Source organism: Balaenoptera physalus, assembly GCF_965194825.1.
Source record: "Balaenoptera physalus genome assembly, chromosome: 15".
Taxonomy (NCBI): domain Eukaryota; kingdom Metazoa; phylum Chordata; class Mammalia; order Artiodactyla; family Balaenopteridae; genus Balaenoptera; species Balaenoptera physalus.
The window spans coordinates 91,683,416-91,707,696 of record NC_138894.1 but is presented as its reverse complement, the minus strand read 5'-3'; the positions used below and the strand labels follow the sequence as shown (position 1 = coordinate 91,707,696).

Genomic DNA, 24,281 nt, shown 5'->3' with positions numbered 1-24,281 from the left:
CCTAGCAGTGGTGACCCGTGGCCTTTCTGGCTCTCCTGCTGGTGCTCCTGATGTGGAAGGGAAAGAAACAGCTCTTCTGGAAACTGTCAACGGCTTTTGGGTTCTGCCCGTTGAGCAGGGAACCCTGTGTGAGGTCTGGTTTTTCCAGCTAGCGCGTCACTGATTGAGCCCTGGGATAGGACCCTTGCAGGGTGGTTTCCTGGAGGGAGAACGGGCGCCAGCAGGGCCTGAGCCGCCTTTATTTTTCTGTCCTCCAAAGGGTACTCGTTGTTGAGGCCTCGCCTTGCCTCGTACAAACACTTGAGCCGTGAACTGTTTCCCCGGGCACGTGCGTGGGGACAGTCAGGGCTCGAGTGCTGTGTGGGCACCAGGCACCAAGCAGAAAGTTGCTCTCGCATGTCATTGGCCCAGACAGGTGTGTGATGTGAAAGGGAGGCAATCGTGCCCCAGTTCTTAGGCGACCGAGGGCTCTGATGGGATCCACACGTGATCCCCGGCGGCCTCTGGCACATCTGGAAGCCCAGCCGATCACGGGGGCCTCTGCAGGGGCAGAAGTGCCAGGAGAGCTGTTGGGGCAAGGAGCCTGGGCCCGGGGAGCCGTCAGGACACTGAGGAACACTGCTCAGCATCCCCTGGGGGCCCGGAGAACACGTCCGGCGAGAACCAGAAAAGCGGGAGGGAATGGCACACAAAGCAGAGGGGAAACCATGCCAGTCTGCAGCAGCATGACGCAGCCCTGCACGAGGGGCCCTGGGTCGGCGGGGCTGCAGAGTGGGAGATGAGGCTTACGGGGTGGGCAGACGCCTTCCTGGAGGCTTTAGGTGCCAGGCTGTGGAGCTTAGGCCTCGTCAGAAGGCCAAAGAAGAGTCAAAAAAAGAAAAAAATCCCCACAACAAAGGGGTTTTCTCTGCTAAAAGACCCCTGTTAAAGGGAGCATAAATAGGTGGGAACCAAATTTGATAGAATTTCTAGTGGCTCAGTATATTTTTGAGTCAGGCTTTATCAGAGAATATGAGGTCCTGAGTTCCAGACAGAATTGGGAGACCTCAGGAGAAGGTGAATGGCTTTCATATTCTTGTTTTGGGGCCCAGATCAGGGGTACATGTGTTGAGGAGATTCCTATATTAATAGAAAAAAATCAGAGTCCCTTTCTTTTAGAGAGATATACTAAAATACTTGCAGATTAAATGTTTTGTCTTTCTGGGTTTAATTTCAGAATAATCTCAGGGCAGAGGGCAGGGTATAAGTGAAACAGGGTGGGCTGTGAGTTGATACTTGCTATAGCTAGCTGACCTAGCTAGCTAGGTACGTTATATAATTCTCTCCACTTTTGTCTGTGTGCATTTGGTATATTCTATAATAAAAATTTCTTAAAGAGAAAGAAAAAAACTAAATGCTACCGCTAGTCTGGTTAAAAGCCTGTGCTCTAAGCTCTCCATTTTTCCTGGGATCACATACGTCATTTATTGCAGAAATTAATACTCCTTTCAGGGCTAGTCTAGGGATAAGTTTATCTTGCCCAGAAATTAATGATTAGTCCTGTTTAATTTATGCCTCTCTGTTTACAGGATCTGAAAAAGCCTTTTGATAAAGCTTGGAAGGACTACGAAACAAAAATGTGAGTATTTTCATTTATAAAAGTAAGCATAGGTAATTTGAGATTTTAATTTTAAATCGAGCCTTTATTGCTTAAAGGTATTGTCTAAATAAACCTTAATCCAGGAAAGAATTCACCCAAAACTGTGTTGCTGTGGTTTGTTGTGATACCAGATGCTTTCATACCAGGTGTCTACATTCATGATGTAAACCTCTTTAAACTGTTTTTTCCTCATCCCTCCTCTTATGTCCTAATGGCTACAGAATGTTATTTTCAGGAACCTTAATTGACTTCTACTGGTTGACTTCAGGCACTTGTAACATTTCTGATCACAGTTTCTCATTTCCTCGAGTGGAGAGGATTGAGCTAGCTAGAATTGGGCTAGCGATTGTGGGAATGATGATTTCAATTATCTTAAATACTTGAGAAGTAGAAAATATTTTTAAATGCCTCAGGCTTGCTTTGTAATTGCTGTGCATTGGGTAATAGAGTTTTCTCAGTGGAAATAGAAACTTTTATATGAAGCCATCTGGTAAAGTGGGATGCGATAAGAAGAAAGCCTTTTCAGATGTAACTACACGTATTTAATTGGGTTTGTTTGCTTTTACCAGCCTTGGGTCTCTATTCAGAGCTGAAGGATCACAAAGCTCACACCAAGGAATCCCAAACCTTTGGTACTCATCCCATCCTGGAAATCTTAAGCTCCCATACTCCAAATTCCGGAGTCTCACTAATGGCACACGTTCGTATGTAAGCGCAGATACAGTATTAAACCAGAAGGCTTTGAAGGTCAGCTCAACCCAGAGAATCTCCAGACTCACTACCCCTGGCTCATTAGCATCCTGCATCTGTGTGTCAGTTCAGTGCAGTGAATAAGGAACGGGTCCACGTTCCTGCTTTACAGGTGGGAAACCTGGCCTTGGTATTTGCTGCTGGTCAACCACGAGAGGCTAGTTGAGCCAAGGGCAGGACATGGATTTGCCGACTTCATTGAGCTGCCGTCGCTGCTGCCCTCGAGGGCCTTAGAGGAAATGCTTCTGTGCATATCTGAACCGGGGACAGGAGAGGGTCTCTGAAGAGGGTTGCCTGAGAGAGTCTTCTGCTTCTGAAAGGAAAAGGTTTGAAAGAGGAACGAGATCCAATTCTGTAAAATCAAGACACACATAGATAAGGTGAGGACAGAGGTACTCACAAAATCCCGGAATTGGAGAACGAAGGAGCAGCACCCTTTAAAACTCAGAGTAATTCTGGGATCAATTAAAAAATTAGCTCTACCCCTTTACATGCAAGATTGATTTATCCTGAGAGGCCCTGTGATATGCAACAAACAGCTTTAAGACGTCTTTACAATTCCTGGCCTGTCGTTCCATACCTGATCATTACAAGAGTGACCGACATCTGGGCCATGTCTTGATCCCTTTGCGGTGGCGTCAGGGGAGGCTTGGAGTTGTGTGATTGTCCCCGGGGCCCTCCAGTCACATTGCCTCCCTGGTGCGTGAGCCCCTTTAACAACATCCTCACCAAACGGTCACCTTTTCTTTACGTTCTTACTCCCCCAGTCAAGTCACTGAGGGTCTACTGTGCGCCCAGTGCTGTGCTTCAAGATAAAGAACAAGGATTAGAAACTATTTCTCGCCTCTTCCTAAATACCCCCTCCCCAAATGATGGGGCCTCTGGACCCAGAGGGACCCATTTCGTGTTGAACAGCTTTCTAAGACACGCTGCCTGTGTTGTGTAGCGTCTGCCTTGGGGCTCTGCAGGGAAGTCTGCGCCCTCCTCTTCATGGCACCCTTTATATTTTTGAGTGCTTTCTGTGGCTTTTGTTTAGCGTCCTTTGCTCCAGGATAAAAATCCAGTTACTAGTCCAAGCCCTTCCTAACCAGTGTGAAGCGTGGCTGCCTCACCCTGGTCACCTGTCTCGGGATGCACTCCGGGGGTCAGCTGGTACCCTGACCCGCACACTGGACTCGAGCACAGGCGAGCATGAGATAGACGTGGAAAGGGGAGCGACGCTTAAAAACGGGAAAGGTCACTTGTGTTCTTCTGTGATGATGAGCACTGTTGTAGTCGGGTTGCTCTGGAAGCATTTGTTGGGTCGATACACAACAGAAAGGGCCACGGTTGACATGTTTATGACGAAACGCTTTTTCCTTTCCAGTGAGTTCGAGGCCGTCCTGTTCCGGAAAGGCTCGGCGAGCATTCGTGTCCAGGGTGGGTGTCGGGATCGCAGCGGGGCTGTCCAGTCTGGAGGTGTCTTGATTGAGTCTCGCTTTTTCCACACGTAGAACCAAGATAGAAAAGGAGAAGAAGGAGCACGCCAAGCTGCACGGGATGATCCGCACGGAAATCAGCGGGGCGGAGATCGCGGAGGAGATGGAGAAGGAGCGGCGATTCTTCCAGCTGCAGATGTGCGAGGTACGTCCGCCAGACGCTTTGGGGCAAACGCCAGATGCACTGCCGGACCCTGTCGTCCAGTTTCTGTTGTTCAGGGAGCCTGGGGCTCCTGTAGCGTGGGGCTAGATTAGCCCAGCTCCAGCCTTTCTGAAGGAGCGACTCACTTGAAAGCGGGTTCTTTCTGCCTCCACACGCACACACTCGCCCCTGCTTCGGTGTTCTTAAGGAGGTGCCGGGGGCGGGGTGGTGACACCCCAGCCGTGGTCCCCTCTGTGAGTGTGAGAGCCTCTGCAAGTGCGTGCCCCCAGGCTCCGCCTGCTCGGGGTGGGGACGGTCCCCAAGGCCAGAGGCCCAGGCACCCTGGGGAGGTCCTCTGTCCTGCTCCACCGGCAGCCCAAGTCCTTGCCTCGGGGAGGGGAGAATGGCAGGACTGACACTCAGAACATTTCTCTGCTGGAGGCTCAGGGGTGGAAAATGTCGAAGACCAATCATGCAGGCCTTTGCTTCCAGCCTTTTTTATACCTTGCTTGGGGGTCTGTTTGTGGAAACAGTTTACCCCTCGGCCTGAGGGTTCGCTCCTCCGGGCGGTGGCAGTGAAGCCTCCTGAGCGTGATGGCATTTGTGTTCCCTCCTGTAGCCAGGCAGACTTAACGTTTTGAGTGTCCACAATGCAGTGGTGATATTTGTGACAGGTGTTGAAACTCGGTTCAGCCAGCTCTTGATTCCCTTTAAGCAGTCAACAGCAGAGCTCATCAGAAGGCGCTTTCTGATGTTAGACTGTTTGTTAATTTGTTAATTACAGTAGGAGCCTAGTCCTTATAGATGTGTGTCTTAGGAGTGTATTAAATGCATTTCTATTCCCAGAGCAAACTGTGAAGTGGTCAGCAGAGGGGAATCAGTCCCAGGCATCGGGGATATTTGTCTGGTATTAGTACAGCCACTCCAGCTCTCTTTTGGTTTCTATTTGCATGGGATCTCTTTTTCCAGCCTTTTACTTTCAACTTATGTGTATCTTTGGATCTACAGTGTGTTTCCTGTAGATGATCTATATTTGGATCATGTTTTTTTATCCAGTCTGACAGTCTCTGCCTTTTGATGGGATTGTTTAGTCATTCACATTTGATGTTACTATTGATGTGGTTGGGTTTATAGCTGCTCTTTTACTTTTTTGTTTTTCATGTCTTATGTCTTTTTTGTTCCTCTGTCCCTCCTTTGCTGCTTTGTTTTTCATTACGTGACTTTTTAGAAAGTTAACTAAGCTCCAAGTGTTACTGTAGGTAGGAGAGTGGTTGCTTTTATACACATGCTGTTTTATAAACAGACATCACATATAATAATACCTGCCTGACCCGTTTCACACAGTGTTGGAGAAGTCATCCCGGGTGATAGAGACAGGGGCAAAGAAACCGCTGTGTGTTGTACAGACACGGTATTGCTCTTATTGACTCTGGGTAAAATTAAGTAGTAGTGTTTCACAGAGAGTGGATTTGGGAAGGGTGTGTGTGTGAGTTCAGGATGAGCTCTCATTTTGGCTAGTGAGGGGGAAAGCTATTGACGTAAACTCTGCAGGACTGCTTGTTTAAAGTACGTTTAGTGACCGAGAGACTCAGGCAGCATGTTAGTGTAACACCCTTGAGGTGAGGGTGCGGGTTCCATCCTCAGCTCTGTCATTGCTTTCTGGGACTGGGCTCTTTTCCTCGTCTGGGTGAATGGGTGTGTGGACTGGTCAAGTAGGTTGTTTTATGGGAAAAACGCTATCTACCCGACGCCTCTAAGTCACACACGTGAGTCATCTGTCGGGCGGGTCCCCGAGTGGCCGTCGGGCCCCAGTCTGTGCCGAGCATCACGGGGTCCCTGCGCTGCAGAGCTGGCGGTTGGTGGGGTCTGGCGCTCTGGGCAGGCACAGAAGCCGAGGTGGGCTGACCGGGCAGTGAGGTTGGAGTTGACAGAGGAGCACGTGTCTGAGGAAGCCTGTGCACACTGGCCAGACAGACCTGGGCTGGAGGGAAGAGCATCTGAAAAGCAGTCCCTGAGAACCCAGCCCCGCAGAGTGAACAGACTGCTGCAGTTAACATCATTTTAAGATTGTTCAACCATTTCCCCAAACTGAAGTTCTCAAGCTTTGTAAACGTTTGACGTTGTTTAGGTGTTTAAAGTTTTAGTTGCGTGGGATCTAATGTAGAAAAGTGACTTCCAGGTGTTTATTTTAAAGCTGCGGAACGTTTTCTTCAAAATGAATCTTATAAAGACAGTCAGTATGCCAGATAGGTAATACAGAGCTTCCGTGAATTGAGAACGTATGAGAGATCCGCTCTCGCTTTTTTATGATTATAAAAATATGTGCTTTAAAAAATTGGCCAGTATATATGTGTGTGTGTGTGTATATATGTGTATATATATAAAAGAAATTAAAAATCACCACAGATTTTACTTACCAAAAGATTACCGCTTTGACGTTTAGCTAAACATCTTTCAGATGTCCCTATTATACACACATAAAGACAACTGGTATAAACAGGGTCATTCTCCGCTGCTGCTTTGTAACCTGATTGTTTTCACTCACTAGTGTGCGACGGACATCTTTCCATGTCAGGAAGTCTCTGCTTTATTGGCTTAATGGCTACATAGCCCTTCTTTCTGTGGATGTACCACACTTTAATTCCCCATTCATTACATTTAGGTTGTTGCCATTTTTCACTTTTACACACAAGTCTGCAACAAACCTTCTTTTCTATTCATCTTTGTAAACTTTTATGGTTATCTTCTTAGAATAAGTTCCCGTAAGTAGAATTTCTGGGTCAAACGGTACGTGCATTTTAACGTTTGATGCATGGCCAAGCATCTTATTAACCATTTAACCATTTTGATACATTGCCAGACATCTTATTTAATTAACAGAGAATAAGTATCAGAAAGGAGGGAGATGAGGATGTAAAGGCAGTTGATGTAGTTACCGTTTCAGCTTCCCTCTTCCAGCTGGGCTGCCGGCTGACCTGGGAGGCCACTTGAACGCAAGTTTCCCAGGTTACAGCTGAGATGCCTGTGGTCAGCAGGGGTCAACAGCTCTTTCGGGGGCATTCAGTCTTAGAGGCGACGCGTTCTCAGAGTTGTTGACGCCCTATTTCAGCAGTGGAAGGGACAGGGAATTTATGGAGTCTTTGTTCTATAAACTTTTAGCAAAGAACAAGTGTATTTCCGGATGCTTGTTTTGTAGATCCCTGGGGCTTCCTGATGTCTTAGTGGTTGTTAATGAAGTCTCCAAGTTAAAAACGGCTTTAATTTATTTGAATTTAAAATTCCTTTTTTTTCTTTTTAAACAATCACGATGTTTTTTTAAAAGTGTCAGGGAAGTGTTTTAGTATTAGAGACATGGAGACAAAGTCTCAACTACAGAAGACTAGCAGTTAGTGTTTAGACGATGACCTGCCTAAAGAAAGGGACCTGGGACAGAGTATGTGGACAGCAGTGTTTGAGATGGGTAGAATCCCTTTCATTCGAACTGGCCTCATTCTTCCACGCAACTAGGGCAGAAATTTCTCCTAGCTGGTTAAGACAGAATATTTTATTACTGGGGAGTTCTTGGCACTTAAAGTTAAGCATTTACTTACCTGTATGTCAGATAATGCATGTGGCACCAAACTGAAAGAAACATTTAGTTATGGCATTCAAAAAATATTAAGCATCTACCGTGAGCCCTACCCATCGTGCAAGATGTCAGAGAAGTAGAAGAGGTGATCTGTCCTCAGAGGCTCACGTTCAGCTCATATTCTGCTTCTATCTATGACATTTCCTGTTTTGTTTTGTTTTTTAACAGTATCTGCTGAAGGTCAATGAAATTAAGATTAAAAAGGGAGTGGATTTACTTCAGAATCTGATCAAATATTTTCATGCCCAATGCAAGTAAGTTCTTTTTCTTTGTTATGATGGTATTTCAGATGTTTCTTTCTTTATGGCAACTTCTGGGAGATCTGTAGTATTGTGTTGAGGAGAGTAAACACTTATTTAAAACTCTGTAGTGAAAGGAATGAAACAGTGATGCAGGCTACAACAAAGATGAACCTTGAAAACCTGTAAAGTGAAAAAAGCCAGAAATAAAAGACCACATACTGGATGGTTCCATTTACTTGAAAGGTCAGGAATAGGCAGATCCACAGAGACGGAAAGCAGATTGGTGATTGCCAGGGCTTGAGGGAAGGGGGCAGGGAGGAATTACTGCCAGCGGGCACAGGGTCTCTTTTTGGGGTCACGAAAATATTCTGGAATTAGATAGGGCTGATGATTACGCAACTTTGTGAATAAATATACTAAAAACCACTGAATTGTACACTTTAAAAGGGTGGATTTTATGGTTTGAGTTTTATATCTCAAAAACTAAAAATAATGTAAAAATCTACATTATCAAATATACTTATTTTTGCTTTTCTTGTAAAGTGGCAAACTAGTTTGATTCTCGGATGTTCTTTATTTGTTAAAAGAGAAGTGAGATGGTGTTAATGCAGTGTCTTAAATTAAAAGAATACTTTCATGTATTACTTATCATATAAAACAAATGATAGTACTGAGCAAAGGAGGCTGCGTGTGGAAGGGAAGGAGGAACTTGCAGGTCTGGGAACCGTTCACGTACTCAACTTCACCACGTCCGTCAGCCCTTCACAACCTGGGCCTCACCTCTTGGCCTCACTGTCTTCCGCTCTCCTCATCCTACTTCTCCTCCCTGACCCCCCGTCGCTGCTATAAACAGGCCGCGGGCTTATTCACTGCTTTTGTTGAGTGTGTGCCGTGCCTCGGGCACCGTCCGAGGAGACGCTGGAGACAGAGTAATGTACGTCTCAGGCACAGTTCCTGCTGGATCGGGTAGGGGAGCTGGACTTAGGCAAGCGCACTTAGAACTGCACGTTGAACAAAGTGCTCTGAAGTGCGGGAGTCTGAGAAAGAACAGAATAGAACAGAATAGAAGAGTATAGTTCAGGCTAAGGTTGAGGGCAGAGATTTCTTGTCTTTTTTCTGTTTCGTTCCTTGCTGTGTGTTCCAGCAGCCAGAACACAGTACCTGGCCCACAGTAGGTGTTCAAATTCTTCTTGAATTCGCTGCAGGCCTCTTTGAGGGACATGTATTCATGTATTCTGAGGTCTGAAGGGTGAGTAGGAGCCAGCAGGTAAGGAACGGGGGAAGAACAGTCCAGGCAAAGTCAAGGTCTTGAGGCAGTAGGAAGGCCAGTGTGACTGAAGGAAATGAAGCTGCATAGGAAAGCCTGGGGTGGGGACGGCTTGGAGGTCTGGTTAACGGCATCCGATTCTATCCCAGACGTACTGGGAAGCTCTCAAAGTTTCAAGCAGAGGATTCATTCAGCAAGTAGTGATTGAGCTCCTACTGCGTGCCAGGTGGTGCAGCATGAAGGAAGCCAGGCTCCTACCTGCATGGACCTTCAGGTGGGGTGGGGAGACCGCAAGCGCACGGGCAGGTACGTGACGGAGATTCGGGGCCTGGCTATGGCTGTGCAGAGGCAGCAGTGTGACAAGAAGAGCGTGTGCTGGCTGGGGACGCCAGGGTAGCTCCTCCCGTTCCGGTTCTGTTGCAGCAGGTTACTGTGTGTGTTGAGAAGGACCCAGATGGGGAGGAGCGGGCGGGCGATCACTTAGGCCTGCAGGTTGCGTCCGAGGGCGCTCGGAGCCGCAGTGCCGGGCGCAGGCTGCGACAGTACAGGGAGGGGTGTGGAGCGACGTGGACATCTTTGAGGGTGCTACTGCCACACGCATCCACTTGCTTTTCCCTTAGCGGGCTGTGCCCCACGCTGCTGCCCCCTTACACACGATGCGCCCTGTGCCTAGAATGCACTTCTGCCCCTCCTGTGCCTTCCCCAGCCTCTGTTCCTCCTCGCGGCCCAGCTCAGGTGTACCTGGCTGCTTTGAAGTCGTCTGCTCTCCCGCTTACCTGCACACTTCTCTTCCTTCTGGTTACCACCGTGCTCTCTGCACATTCCCCTGAGGGCCCCTTTCATGTTGTCTCCCGCTGAACTGTGTGCTCTTCAAGGATGTCCTCCATGACATTTATTTTTTAACCTCTAGCGCGTTTACCTGGAACGATTTGCAGTAGTGAATTGCACTGAATTGGATGGAGCTGTGCTTTGGAATTCTTACTACATCTCTGACGACACTGCACTTCTAAAGCAGTGGAGGTCCAACAGCAACGGAAGATGTGCTGTGTGATTCATCCTGGGTTAACAGAGCTCCAAGCGTGGAGCTTAGAAAATAGAAAGACCCCTAATTTGTAGAGTTTTTAAGATGAATTATTTTACAGAGATTCAAAATCCTGTGTGATTAACATATAAATTACTTCTTCGGTCTTATCCTTGTAACCTTATGTGAGGCTGTTTAGGAAGTGGGTTGTTTCCTTGCTGATATTTTATTTTTAAAGAGAAGTTATTCTGGGATTTCCTTTTTTTTCTTTATTTTGCCCAAACTAATCAGTTGGGTAGCAACAGACCACTTGTGGAAAATTGAACCAATTGGCCTTTTATGGGCATGAGCTCAGTAACCTTTAAAAATGATGAATCTTCCATTACTTCCTTTCTGGATGAGTGAGTGTGTGTGTGTGTGCGTGTGTGTACGTGTACATACACACTGCACGCTCTTAAAAACATTTGGAAAGCTTTGACTTTTCAAATGCATATTTTGGGGCGTAAAGTGTGGAGCCTGAGTGACTCAGCCATGGGACAAAGGAGCCAGTGGCCACGCGTGTCTCTGTCCTCCGGGCAGTTCCTTCGCGTCCCCATTGAACATTCCCGGTCTCCACTTCTCACCGGGGAGCACGGCCGTGCCCGGCGGGCAGAGGCAGCGTGCTCAGCTGAAGCTGCTCGTCTCTGCAGGTACCAAGAGGCCTCTTGGTGGAAACTAGATTCTGTGGAACCATGTTCAGGCGTTCACCCTTAGAACTGCTTAGACAGACATTATTTTGCTTTTTACTCCTTTTTGCTTTGCTCTGGAAGCATTCTTGCAGAGTAGGTTCTTTGTCTTTTATTTCATTTAAGGAAAGACTTGGCATCTCTAGTTCCTAGAAGAGCCTGGAAAACGTGTCTTACTAGCCTTTGCTGCTAAAGATTGAGGATCCTTTCTCTAGTGTGAACCTAGAAATAGGGCAGTCTTTAAAACAGAAATAAACAAAAACGGTCACGTTCTGAACAGTAGTGATGAGTGTTGAAGTGACTTGTTCTCTGAGCAAATATCTGCTGAGAACCACTGTGACCAGTTGCGGCTTGATGAACTTGGGTTGCAGATGCAATGAGACCCAGTCCGGTGCCCTGGACAAGCGCACTCCAGCCGGGGGGGAGGGCGGAGGCTGCCGGCCGTGAGGCTGCAGTTGCGAAGGCTGGAGAAGGGAGAGTCCGCCCGCTTGTGGGCGCCTGAAGGTTGGATCTCAGTGGGTGTATTTTAAAGGCTGGCGAATTTGATCAGGTAGGCTAGAAAACGTTAGATAAAAAACAAAAGTCGACGTTTGGTAATACCGATGGTAAATGTTGTTTTGACTGAAGCTTGGGAAGGTGTTAACAGGCTCAAGCTAAAAAAAATGTCTGGGGGTTTGTACTTAGGAATGTTGCGGTGACAGCAGTCAGCAAAGGGGCCCCTTTTTTTGAAGCTTTCCCTAAGGCCAGAGAAAGTATACAAACATGCCTCAGTAAGGACGGTACGGAAAGATAGGAGTTTTGAAAATCAGAGGGAGGAGGTTTCCTAGGTAGACGGTCAGGATTGGCTGTGCTTTTACAGAGATGAACCCTAAATCTGTATCGTTATTCCAAGTGTGACACCGTGCAGTGTCATGATGGAAACAGCGTCTGTGATGAGAAACTCGTCTCCGAGCCCTTGACTCCCCTGCGAGGTGCTCTCACTGTGGGGACAGTTGCCAGGCACAGAGATTCTGGAGCTGTGCACCCGCTCCCTTTCCCCGAGAGCAGGACCGTTTCTGTGCTGATCTCCTGTGACAATTTTCCTACCCCCTGAACTAGTGTGTGTCCAGCTTCTCTCTCTCTCTCCCCCTCCCTCCCAACCCCGCCTATTTTATAAGAATTTGAATTGATTAATAAAATAGTTATACAAAAAAAAAAATAGAGCTGAAACAAAACATGAGAACCGAATGAGTTCATGACAAGGGGGAAAAGCTCAGTTTCTCATTCCTGTGTTTGTTCTTCCCAGTTTCCTTTTCAATTTAAAATTGCTGCTCTGTGTCGGCCATTGTGCTCAGAGTGGAAACACAGAGACGTATATGGCATGGCATTTCTGCCCTATCAGTGGAAACAGACATGTGGAAAAGTCATTATAACACGGACACAGTTGCTACACCAGAAGCGTATTTTACATTTAGAAAAAAATGAATTAGGCAAAATACAGGAATGAGAATGTAAAGTTAAAATTATGCATATATCTGAAGATTTTTAAGGTAAGAAATTCTAATAGCCCAGCCTCTGATTCCTAATAACTAGCTAGTAGTGGTTCGTAACCCACATCCTGTGTGTACGCTTTCCTCTTCCTTCCTCCTTTCCTCCTTGGAGTTATTGTATTAAGTGTCATGCAGCATTGTTTTTACAACCCCTCCTGCTAATTGCATACTTGGTATGGGAAATTCCCACAGGACCATTGCTGAGTTTAAAAGAAATAAACACGTGAACCCCAGATCACTTTTTGAAGATAGTCTCCTTGGTACCCAGTAAACTGGCAGAAGTTAGAAATTCTCCTTCCTTTCCTCATTAATTTCTTCATTCAACAAATATTGTGTGCCTGAAATGTGTCAGGTTTTGTGGATACTGTGTCCTCACCCTCCTGGAACTTCAGATCTAATGGGGGGATTTTATTTTAAACAGTTACACCAGCAAACACGTAATGGCAGTTCTGGTGAGTGTTTTGAAGCCAGAGACAGAATGCTCTGAGAGAATCTGGCAAGGAGACCTCTTTGAAGGGATGGGGGTTGTGGCACACCTCAAGGGTGAGGCCATATCTAACTTAAAACTTGAAGAGTGAGTGGGAATGAACCAGGCGAAACAGAAGGTAGGCTGCAGGGAGAACTCTTGAGAGGAAAGAAACAGCAAGTGCAAAGGGCCTGAGGCAGGGAGGACTTGCCTCCATAGAGGAATAGAGAGCCGTGAATAAAGGGGCAAATGGTGTGGGTGGAAGCCTGGAGACATAGGCAGGGGCCAAGTCCGCGGGCATTTTAGGCCTCCTTACAGGTTTTGAACTCTCTCCTAAGCTCCCTGGGAAGCCTCTCCTTCCTCTCAAAAGGGTTCAAAGGCAGTTTGCTGCACGTCAGCCTGCTGTTGCTGCAGAAAAACTCATCCAGCCTCTGTTGTACTTCCTGAATCACTGGTTAAAGATGACTTCACAAGCACTGGGTTCTGAGCGTTAAAAATATAAAGTTCCTTTTGATATTCGATCTCAAGTTCTGCAACCACATCTCCCTGCTCTGCCCACGGGGCGTGGCCATTCATGTGCTTCAGGCTCGCTTGCTTTTTTTCTGCATTCTTTCTCTTTTCCACTTAGCTGTTGCCTGTCAAGGAAAATATTTTAGCATCTTATTCTGTGTTCACCCCATGCTTTCCTGGCCTCAGACTCTTCCGTTCCTGAACCGAAGCCTTTGCTGCCATTTGTCAGTAGAGTCCTGTTTCCCGTTATAAACTGAAAATTTAGGGCTCATTTGATATGGGTCAAGAAAAATCACAAATACGAGACTTACTGCAGTGCCTTTTCTCTTAGTTTTGAGTGTCACTTTATTCTTGGTTTGCCTAATATTTCAAGGTTTGGGTCCTAGTCTTTTCCCCCAGGAATTCCATAGTGATCTCAGTCATTTCCTTGAAAGAAGTTTTTTCTCCATCTAACAAAATTGTTTTCTCTTTTATGAAACACAATCTATGTTTCTTGTTTTTTTCCTCCTAGTTTTTTCCAGGATGGACTGAAAGCAGTTGAAAGCCTCAAACCTTCCATTGAAACACTTTCAACGGATCTTCACACAGTAAGTAGTTTCCCTCCCACATGAGTGTTGAAAGAGTTTTTATGCGACAAACACTTTGATTTAAATGTTGCTTCCGTGTAATCTCGTGTTTGCGTGCTGTGCTACCCAGAAAGTGACAGCCCTGAAGCGCCACGTGGAGTGTGGAGAATGGGGTTCCCACTCCGTCCTCGGTCTTGGTTGGGAGAAGGTTGCATTTATGGAGAAATGCCCCGCGAACTCCACCATCTCACTGTACCTCAGCCATACTTTTCTCTGCTTTGTTTCGTTTTTTAAAGATCAAACAGGCCCAGGATGAAGAGAGAAGGCAGTTGATACAGCTTCGAGATATTTTGAAATCAGCATTACAGGTTGAACAGAAAGAGGTGAGGGGATTTAATTTTGAAAGATTGCTATTTTATGTTTTCATCCCTCAGTCTCGGGGGCTTCGGGACTGAGGAGGTGAGATCCAGGTCTCTGGGCGCTCAGTTCACTGTGGGGCTGTATCGGGCAACATGGAAACGTGTAGTTTGTTCTTTAAGTTGGTTTTATAAAACCATCTATTTAAAAATATTCTTATTTCATGGGGAAGCATTACCGTAGGCATGGCCTTAATCACAGTATTTAAACCTCTTCTGCTCCGTCCGTTGCTGGATGAGTAGCTCTTAGGGTCTCCGTCACATAGACACTCGTTATTCATGCCGTTGGTTCTCTCCCTGGAGCTTTGTGGTTTCCCTGCCCACAGATATACATGGACTTTGCCCGTGTGGCATCAGTGGGTGACTGGTGACCATCTGAATCTTCCAGCCTGGAGATTATGTTCCATAAAATGGGAGGAGCTTGATTTTCTTGGAGCTGCTTTCTGATGGGCAGAAACCTTAGTTTTCTTGCGTCATCTCTTTCATATAATCACTTCTCTGTGGGCCAGCACATTCGCAGTGATGATTTGTATTTGGGGGGGGGCTTGTTGGAAAACCTTTTAAAAAGTAAAATTTGAGGTAATTGTATATGTTTGCTACAGTGTGGCTATTATAATGTGAAATTTAACATAAATCCACTTCCTTGTCAATAAAGGAACATGTTTAAGTGTATAGCTAGTAGATTTTAGGTCAATACCTCTATTAAACTACTTACCAGAGCATAAAGTTCCCTGTTGGCAGTTTGGCATGCTCTATTTTGTTTTAAGTTCTTGTACTATAACTGAATATTGTTGTTTTTCTCCCAAATGCATTTACCTTTTGTGACCGAAGTCTAGGAGAGTAAGTAGTTCAGTATTTTAATAAATTATAGAATTTTGCATGCTTTCTTCATGAACTTCAAAAAATAGATATTTCCTCCATGTATATACTAATAGCTAGTAGCATTTTTTATTTTTACTTTTCTTCTTTCAGTAGCTGTGGACTTTATTAAAGACTAAAGAATTTGAACGCATAAATGATAGTGAAATGGAAATTTTCCAAGTTTACAGTTTAGCCTTTGGTGTCACTCCTTTGTGAAAGTGAAGCCGCTCACCCCCTGCCCTTCCGCTGCGTTGCTGAATTCTGCCTGTCCTTCTGATGTACCTTAATCCCTGCCTCTGGAGGGCTGCCTCTGCCCCCCCGCCCCCGCAGTGATCTGTATCGCACATTTTGTTTGAGAGAGTTTTTTCAATGGCAACATATATCTTTGGGGGCTTGATGGCCACGTGCTCAAGTGCACAGATGCTTTTTCTCCAGCTGGACCTCGAGCAGATTGAGGCGGCCCTCCTGCCTTCTGTGCCCATCTGGCTGTCACATCATAGCACCATATTGCTCATTTCATCGGTTCTTGGTAAACAGGGGTCAGCTAAGTGAGAGACTGGCCCATTGAGATTCCATGCTGGGAATTGTATAGTGCTGGGAATTACCCACAGCATGGTGACTTCCTCCCCATCTAGAGAATCCAGGTCCTGACACTTGGATATTCCTAAACATGGAATATAAACAGAAAAAGAAAGAACTTGGAGTATGGAGAATATAGTGGCCTGATTGTAACCAGAAGAGGTAGCACTAATGCAGGAGCCAGGATGCCATCGAGCCCTGGAGAGCTGGTGGGAATGGTTGGAAGCAAGAAGGATCCGAGAAGGAGGATCAAACCTGTGAAGCAAAGCTCAGGTTTAAAATACAGGAGAGCGGGTGCTGGAGTTCAGTAGCCCTCTGGGCACAGAGCAAGGGCCTTGTTTGCTTTGGCTGTGCAGGGGGAGGGGGTTTGGGAAAACTGGCTGTTGTCAGAAAGCCGGTTATTTACAGCTTTGCAGAAAAGTATAACAGATTTACCAGCACAGACCAGAAGTCTTTAACGGTTTGTTGTTTTTGTGTTTTTTGTTGACCAGCCGTTCTGCCCAGATGCACAGCGAGGTCAAATGAACCTTCTTTACTGCTCTTCTCTGGCTTTATGCCCAAAGATCAAACCCACTGATCTCCTGGCTGTGAATGTCTTGTCTTTTCTGTGTATCACATTCTGTGTTGCTTTTTGATGATGGTATTCCATAAATTGGACAGTCTGTGAACGCAATTGCAAGTAATAAGCAAAAATGGATAAGTTAAATTTTATCTATTTTAAAATAATTTTTATAAGTGGGGTCCCTGCAATTACAAGAATCGAACATTTGGGCGTTATTGTTGTTTAGCTCTCATCCCTTGTTTTTGGATTCTCTTCTGTGAGGCAGAAAAATGAAGGTGTTGATGGATTTTTTTCAGTGTTATAAAAATTCTACATAATTATAGTTCATAAAAATTAGGTAACGTGCCCCAAGGAAACTGCAGTGATGGTTGGTAGGAGTTACTCTCCTAGTTCCTTCCTGTGAACCTTAAACGTCAGTCGTTTGGTCTAAGTGAAGGAAATGGCCGTCACATACAGGGGCTTTGGGCTGCTGCTCTGTCACCCGTGGCTGTACTTTGGAGAAAAGACTGTGCCGTCGCGATCCCAGCACCCCCACACCTCCAAACCACCGGCGTTCCTATCCTGTTCCTGATATTTCCGTTCCCTGTAAATAGGATGCTACACTTCGACTTTTCCATTATTTTATTTTGAAACTTTTCAGACTTACAGAGACGTTGAAAAACTATGCAGTGAACACCTATATATGCATCATATTTTAACGTTTGGAGAAGACCCCCTCTACAAAGTTACAACTCTCAACACCGCTAATCTTTGCATGAGCTTCCTCACTGTGTGCCTTGCCTTCTCCCGCCTTCCCCATCCCACAAACGTCCATTTCAGCTGCGTTCTGCTGGGACAGGTCCCGCTGCGGTGCCGGAGGATTCTCTGCTATTTGTTGAGAACCCAGACGTGTGCTGTGCGGGGGAGGACTCAGGTTCTGGGGGATGGTCTTGGTAGGTCTAAGTGCTGAAACCACAGTGATTTTTCCACTTTGGCGATCTCTCTTCGTGCCAGTTTTGCCTCCCCTTTTTAAAGTGTCCCTGTCTGGTAGGATGTGGTCGAACAGTATGTGCTATCCAAGGAGCAGAGGTCCATTCCAACTCCGGCCTTTTGGTCTGGGGTTGCATATCTTATCATGCTCAAATCTGTCCTTAATCAGAACCCTCTGGCTAGGTGTCCACTTCCCACCCCTCCTGCCAGGCTGCTGGGTAGCCTAGAACTGGCCTTGAGTGCTGACTCCATGCAAGACTTTGCACGTTCGACTGCCATTTCCTCAGCAGTTACTCTAAGCAGGAGCTGCACAGACACGCACCAGAGTAGGATAGATGCGGTTCTTCCCTCTTAAAGGGCTCACGGTCTGGGGTGGGGACAGAAAAGGAGTTGAGCACAGTGTGATGAGAGCTCTACTGGAGGTCACCTCCAAGGAGGGTGTCACCCCGGTGTGGGGTGGGCAGGTGTGTGTCAGGAAGGAGGGTTTGGAGGATGATTCAGAGTTAGAAGAGGCCCAGCAGGTGAGACAGGTGGGCCAGCTTCTGACTAGGCTGTCCAGCAGCGCGTACCGTTTGAACCCTAGGTCTTCCACTTCCTACCAGACTGACCTTGAGCAAATTACTTGACTTCGCCATGCCTCGGTCGCTTCATCTGTAAAACAGGAGTGACATTGCCTACCTGAGGGTTGTTATGAGATCTAAGGGACAAGTTCTGTTAAGCACTTACACATTGTCTTGATAAACGGATACTGGTTCGTTCATTCATTCCACAAATACTGGGCTCCTGATGCCGACGATACAGGAGTGAACAAAAAAGACCCGATTCCTTCCCCCGGCCTTGGTAGTTGAACAGTGGTGGGTGGCGGTGGTGGTACCTCTGAGGGGTCCTTCTGCCCACTTGACCCTCCTCTGTTGGCTGGTCATCTGGCACCTTGTCTTCGTGACTCTGGCCCCGACCTCTGCCCCCCTCCCCACTCTGACTCGTACTCCAGTCTAGGCTGATGCCCTTGCTCCTGACCCCGGCCTGTCAGGTCCCCCCGACTGCCCCACTCCCCCGTTCCCAAGCCTTCGTCAGCACTCCCCCTGTGCTCTCCCCTGCTCTCTGTTGCCATGGTGTCTCCTGCTTGCTTCACTTCTCAGGTTTTTCCAGGCACGTGATAAGCGTGACCAATAATCAGCCCTTACAACAGCATGGCTGGGCAGATAGTATTAGCCCGCATTTACAACTTGAGTCTGAGAGGAGAAATGCATTTGCTGGAGTTTTGGGGCCAGGGTTTGAGCCCTGGTCTGTCCCACCACAAGGCTGTTCTCTGTCAGCTGTATTATGTGACTTTAATATCTTGTGTCAGAATCTTTTAAAAAGCTGCCCAGAGGGACTTCCCTGGTGGTCCAGTGGTCAAGACTTGGCACTTCCACTGCAGGGGCCCATGGTTGGGGAACTTAGATCCCTCAAGCCATGCAGTGTGGCCAAAAAAAAAAAAAAAAAAACTCCCCAGAAATAATGGGGAGTGGGTGGTAAGAGATGTGAGGGCGCTGCTCTTTGACCACAGCTTAGCGCTCGCTCAGCACAGCCCGCAGTCCCGTGCGCCCACACACACACACACGCACGCACGCACGTCCATGGGCACGCCTGGCACGCCTTGGGAAAATGGGGAGCGCTTGGGCGTCACAGCCCTCCCTTGGCAGAGAGACTTTAAGCTTCGTGAGGTGACTCCTTGGCAATCCATTCATCACGAGAATTGACCGAACACAGACTTTCTGAGAGGGGGACAGGTGAATTGAAAAAGTATGTGTGATGTTCTAGAGCCTTAGGGAGCTCGGGGATACTTGTGATGTTATGAGTAGACGTGTGTGTGTGCGCGCGCATATATGTGTACATAAAGTATGCAGTGTCACCCTTCCCCGGCCCTACGCCCCGTTCCTGAAGATGTCAGACACTGAGCCTACCGCTCATCTGGGCGGTTTCTGCTTCAGCAGGACCCAGTGGCTAACACCTCATAAGGCCACACAGAACTTAAGATCGTGGACAGTGCCGGGGATCTGAGAACTTGTCTGGATGTCAGAGGACAGAGGATTTGTGGATACTGATAGAGTTTTATGAGAGCTTTCGGAAGGTCCATAAAACGCCTGCTTAACTTATGTGCTTCAGACATGTAACCGTCTCCACGTGGAGGCTCACTCAGTCGAGTCTTAGGGTGTCCTTGGCTCTCCTGGAGAAGCACAGAGTACGTGGCAGAGTGTCCAAGAATCCGGGCAACGTGGATGCCGCGGCCAGTTGCCTGCTGTATTGTTAGATGATGGTTCTCCTCCGAAAGAGAGGCTCTTTTCCCTTGAACTGTATTCCATTCCGTTGAAATCTCAGTATGTGAAAGGGCCGACTTCATTTGTCACCCCTTCCCTTGATCAAGTGTTGTATGAAACGCTTGTATAAACAGGTGAAGAAAGGCTATTTTTGTTGGGTCACGTAGAAGTCACCTGGAAGATGCTGAAACAATAAGTTCTAAAGCAGGTTCAATTTTATGTTACACAGATTATATTCCTTACAAGTTTTAAATTTCATAGTTTCAGATTTGCTTGCATTTTAAAATTGATTCAAGAAATGCCTTGTCTAAAGAATAAAACAGTGATTTCATTCCTAACCTCTGGCATAGGGTCTGATTCTGTTGAAAAGAAGAATGTCCTTTATCCTCTTCATAAGACCTGTGAAGAGTTCTGATTAATATGCTTGACATGAACACTTTTAGCAGTGTTGTCACGTGGTTTCATCACTTATTTTGTGGAGGATTTTTTTTTCTCCCCAAATCAGTAGACGTATTTCTTGGTTGTGCAGTTTAGTCTTTTGACAGGTTTATTTTTAGTCTTTCACAGAGATTCAGATAGGTGAACAGTATTTCTCCATTTCCCTTCTGCTGCATTCATTTCCAGTGATGTTTAAAGCTGGGTTTGCTCTAAATGTCTAGTGCTAGTATATACTGCCCCTTTGAGAGAATGTAGAAACTGGGACCATCCTTATCCGATGAATGAGCTGTTTGCCCTAGTTGTTTAGAGGCATGAACTCCCTGTGGAAGAGGACATTTCTCATGTTAGGGGGTCTGATTGTTGAGGCTCTGTTGTCAGTTCAGTAATGGAATGCTTGAGCACATTATTGATTTCTCAGATGAAGGTTTTTTTTTTTAAATTTTTTTGCTGCGTTATCGCGTATATATTTCAGAGTTTAAAAAGTCCGTGCTAGACAGGCCATGTTCATGGATTGGAAAACTTAATATTGTTAGGTTGGCAATACTTCCCAAACTGATCTACAGATTCAGTGTGATCCCCATCAAAATAAAATCCTAGCTGCCTATTTGCAGAAATTGATAGGCTGATTTTAAAATTCATACGGAAATGCAAGGGACCCAGAATAGCCAAAGCAATCTTGAAAGAGAAGAACAAAGTTGGAGGATTCATCCTTTCTGATTTCAGAACTTTCCACAAAGCTATAATAATCAAGATAGTGTGGTACTGACATAAGGATGAGCATATAGATCAATGAAATAGAATTGAAAACGCTTACATTTATGGTCAGTTGATTTTCAACAAAGATGTTAAGACAATTCAATGAGGAAAGAACCGTCTTTTCAATAAATGATGCTGGGGCAGTTGGATAGCCAAAGCAAAAGAATGCATTTAGACCCCTACCTCACACCATAATAAAAAATTAATTCAAGATGGGTCAAAGACCTAAATGTAAGAGCTAAAACTATAAAACTTAGAAGAAAACATAGATATAAATCTTTGTGACCTTAGATTAGGCAATGACTTCTTAGATGTGACATCTAAAGTACAGATGACAAAAGAAATAGTAGATAAACTGGACTTCATCCAAATTAAAACCTTGCGTTTCAAGATTTTTTTAAAAAACGGTCAAGAATTTGGGTGGCTGGCTGTGGCTTTTGGATGAAGTCTAGGCTCTGACTCCAGCCCGCCTGTCCCTTCGGCCGATGGGCCCCCTTATCTTGGCTGCAGTATTTGTCCTCATGTCCCTCCCTGGAGGATGGCCACAGCCACCACTTGCCTCTGCAGACCTCCGCGTGTGTCCCTCCCCTTATCCTCTGCCGGTTCTCACCTTCATCTTTAAAACTCACTTCTTCCAGACGCTCCCATGGTTTTCTCTGTTTGACTCTTCACTTCTGGAGCCGGTGTAGTCTCAGTTCGGATCATGTTGACTGCCGTGCACTGGTTCTTTCATTGTTTGGGCCGTGCCTAGGGTCCCGGGGGATGGCCGGCTGCTCGACAGTGGAGCAAGGCTGACTCTGGATCCTTGGGCGTCCTCTGGTGAGGGCACGAGGCGCGGTGGAAGGAGCCTCAGAGCGCGAGGCGGAGCTCCCTTCCACCCTCCGCTCGGGCTCCAGCGGGCCCTGCATCTTGAGCAAGTCACTTATTTTCATCGTTTCTGTTTCTTTTGTGATGAAGTGAACTGGATCGGGGGCTCTCATAACAGATGGAGGCAGCTCTTAGTCCTGCCTGGTTGACCTGTGAACTCCTTGTTCATGTTTTGCGCCCCTTGTTTCCTTCGCCAGAATTTCCAGGGTTAGTGCTTCTGGTATCATCTGTGAAACACCAGTTGAGCACATGTTGGATCCCAGACACTGGACTTGGGCCCAGGGGATTCATTAATGGTCTTTGCCCTCAAGAAGCTGAAGGCTGGAGTTTCCCAGCGGTGGTGGACTTGACCACATTCTCAGCTGACCAGGTGGACAGTCTGCCCTCAGGCTGGAGCAGTTGGGTTTAGGGCCATGGCCCCTCTGCTGGGATTGATGGGGTCAGGAAGCAGATGTTGTTCATATGTGTTACGTAGCAGGTATTCACACACATGGTCTCACTCAAGCCTTCCTATATTTACTATCCTTACTAGAAATTGTTTTCCTGTTTTCCCAGGAGGAAACTGAGACAGGGAGCTTAAGTAACTTGCTCAAAGTAAGAGGCAGAACATTGTTTTTGTGTTTTTTTGCTTGAAAGCCCCGCCTCTTCCAACATGTAGCGTTACTGCCTTCCTTCTCGAGGGCTGCTTTTGCCACACCAGGAGCTTCTTGCCACTGTCAGGGACTGAAGGCTCGTAAATAAGTAAAATCTCATAATTTCCAAATGGCTCATTCTTTCAGCCAGTTTGGGGATACTGGCATTTGTCATTTCCTTCTCCAGCCTGGTAGGTTGCATTTATGAGTTCCAGGATATGAATTTTATGTCCCTTTTTTGGTGTGTTTAAGAGGAGAAATTCTCTAATTTAAAAAGAAAAAAAATTTTCAAGGGTGTTAAGTGTCTCTGTGTACTGCTTTTTAAAAATTGGAATCTGGACAGGATTAAAAACCACTAACATCTTAACTGTTTTCAGGATTCACAGCTTCGCCAGAGCACAGCCTATAGTTTACACCAGCCTCAGGGAAACAAAGAGCATGGCACCGAGCGGAATGGCAACCTCTACAAGAAAAGCGATGGGTACGTAGACGGCGCTGCTAGAGTTTCAGTGTGTGTTTGTAATCTCCTGTGTCCAAAATTTCTGAACTCTTTTATTTTTTCCCCATTTATCTGTAAGGATCCGAAAAGTGTGGCAGAAAAGGAAATGTTCAGTGAAAAACGGTTTTCTGACCATATCCCATGGCACTGTAAGTAGTATCCTCTGTCATCATGGGCTCTGCTGTAGCGGGACGAGGGGATGTGGGCTGGAGGCCTGGTAAGGGGACCGAGCCCTGCGCTGTGGCACTAGGCGTGCATTTTAAACAAGGTCCCTGCTGAGAAGAGCCTGTGTGGGTGCCTCCTCGGTTCGGTGCCCCTGCCCCTGGTTGATGCTCCCCTAGCAGGGGCCCTTGCTGCCTCACAGGGTCAGGGACACCTGAGGAGCCAGGTGGTCTGTATTCAGAGGCCTGTGACTCCCAGAAACAAGCAGCAGACCACTCCCCAGCTTTCTTTGTCTGTGGAAATTGAACATCGCACTTGGAAAGAGTTCTACTTTTCCATCAAGGGAAAAGAGTTTAGGTGGTCAGGAGTCTGGGAATCAGAAATCCAAGAGAAGAGAGATTTCCGCACTTTTATCGTAGACATACTGCACCCAGCCTTCATCAGGTTCTTCTTCTACGACCCTGTGTATAATTGCCCGTGCAGGAACCTGAGCCAGCATATGCTGAGCCAGTTGGAATAAAATGATGTACTTAATCTGGCTTTTGGAGACGAGGGATTGTAACCACAGTTACAAACACGGCCCTTTTCCACGGTGGGCTTTAGGCATATCATCACCGTACCTGGTGTGACGGGATCTGGTGAAAGCCGTGGAGGCTGGTAGATGTTTTTTAAACGTCTGAAGGCAGAGTTGGTTGCCGTTCTGCTGAGAACGAGGACGCTGGTGGTGGCCTGCCTTCCTGCACCCCAGGCGGGAGGCCTGGCCCTGACCTCAGTCCCATAGTGGAGACGAGGAGCCTCAGCCTCCGCCTTTCTTCCCCCGTCCCCACCGGCTCCCCTGTGAACGGCAGAGCTGGGCGGGAGCGCAGACAGCCTTTTCAGGGCCCTGGGCAGAGGGCGTGGCTCAGTGTGGTTCCAGAGAAACCCTGCCCTTGTCAGTATTTCGGAGCGAGGAGACAGAGTAGAACCCCGCCTGAAGGGTGGCACCGCAGCGCGGACTGTATGTGTTCCACGGGCTGGGAGTGGGGTCCCTTCCTTTTCACCGACTCCGTGTGAGAAGGAGAGAGACCGCAGAACTAGCAGATACCAAGTGTCTGCAGGGGCCTCTGGCCTGGGGGATTGAATGTGGCTCCTGCCTGGGCAAATAAAGGTCGTTTCTCTTTTCCAAACTCCAGCCTTCACTGGCCTTCTTTACGCTCACCGCGTCCCTCATGGGGCCGTGCAGTTTGGATCCTGACGTAATTTTTTTCCGTACGGGTGTGTGTGCGTGTGTGACTGGG

At 46.9% G+C, this 24,281-nt stretch overlaps 1 protein-coding gene across 6 annotated transcripts in view; it reads left to right on the top strand.

Moving 5' to 3' along the window:
* ASAP2 (ArfGAP with SH3 domain, ankyrin repeat and PH domain 2) overlaps window positions 1-24,281 on the top strand; it is a 159,538-nt gene that overhangs the window by 87,510 nt on the left and 47,747 nt on the right. For all 6 annotated transcript variants that reach the window (XM_082425824.1, XM_082425823.1, XM_082425821.1 and 3 more), the window contains exons 5-11: window positions 1,569-1,618; window positions 3,883-4,012; window positions 7,806-7,891; window positions 13,909-13,984; window positions 14,260-14,346; window positions 22,721-22,824; window positions 22,922-22,991. In XM_082425824.1, the coding sequence (XP_082281950.1) occupies window positions 1,569-1,618; window positions 3,883-4,012; window positions 7,806-7,891; window positions 13,909-13,984; window positions 14,260-14,346; window positions 22,721-22,824; window positions 22,922-22,991 (603 nt within the window). The remainder of the gene's footprint in view (window positions 1-1,568; window positions 1,619-3,882; window positions 4,013-7,805; window positions 7,892-13,908; window positions 13,985-14,259; window positions 14,347-22,720; window positions 22,825-22,921; window positions 22,992-24,281) is intronic.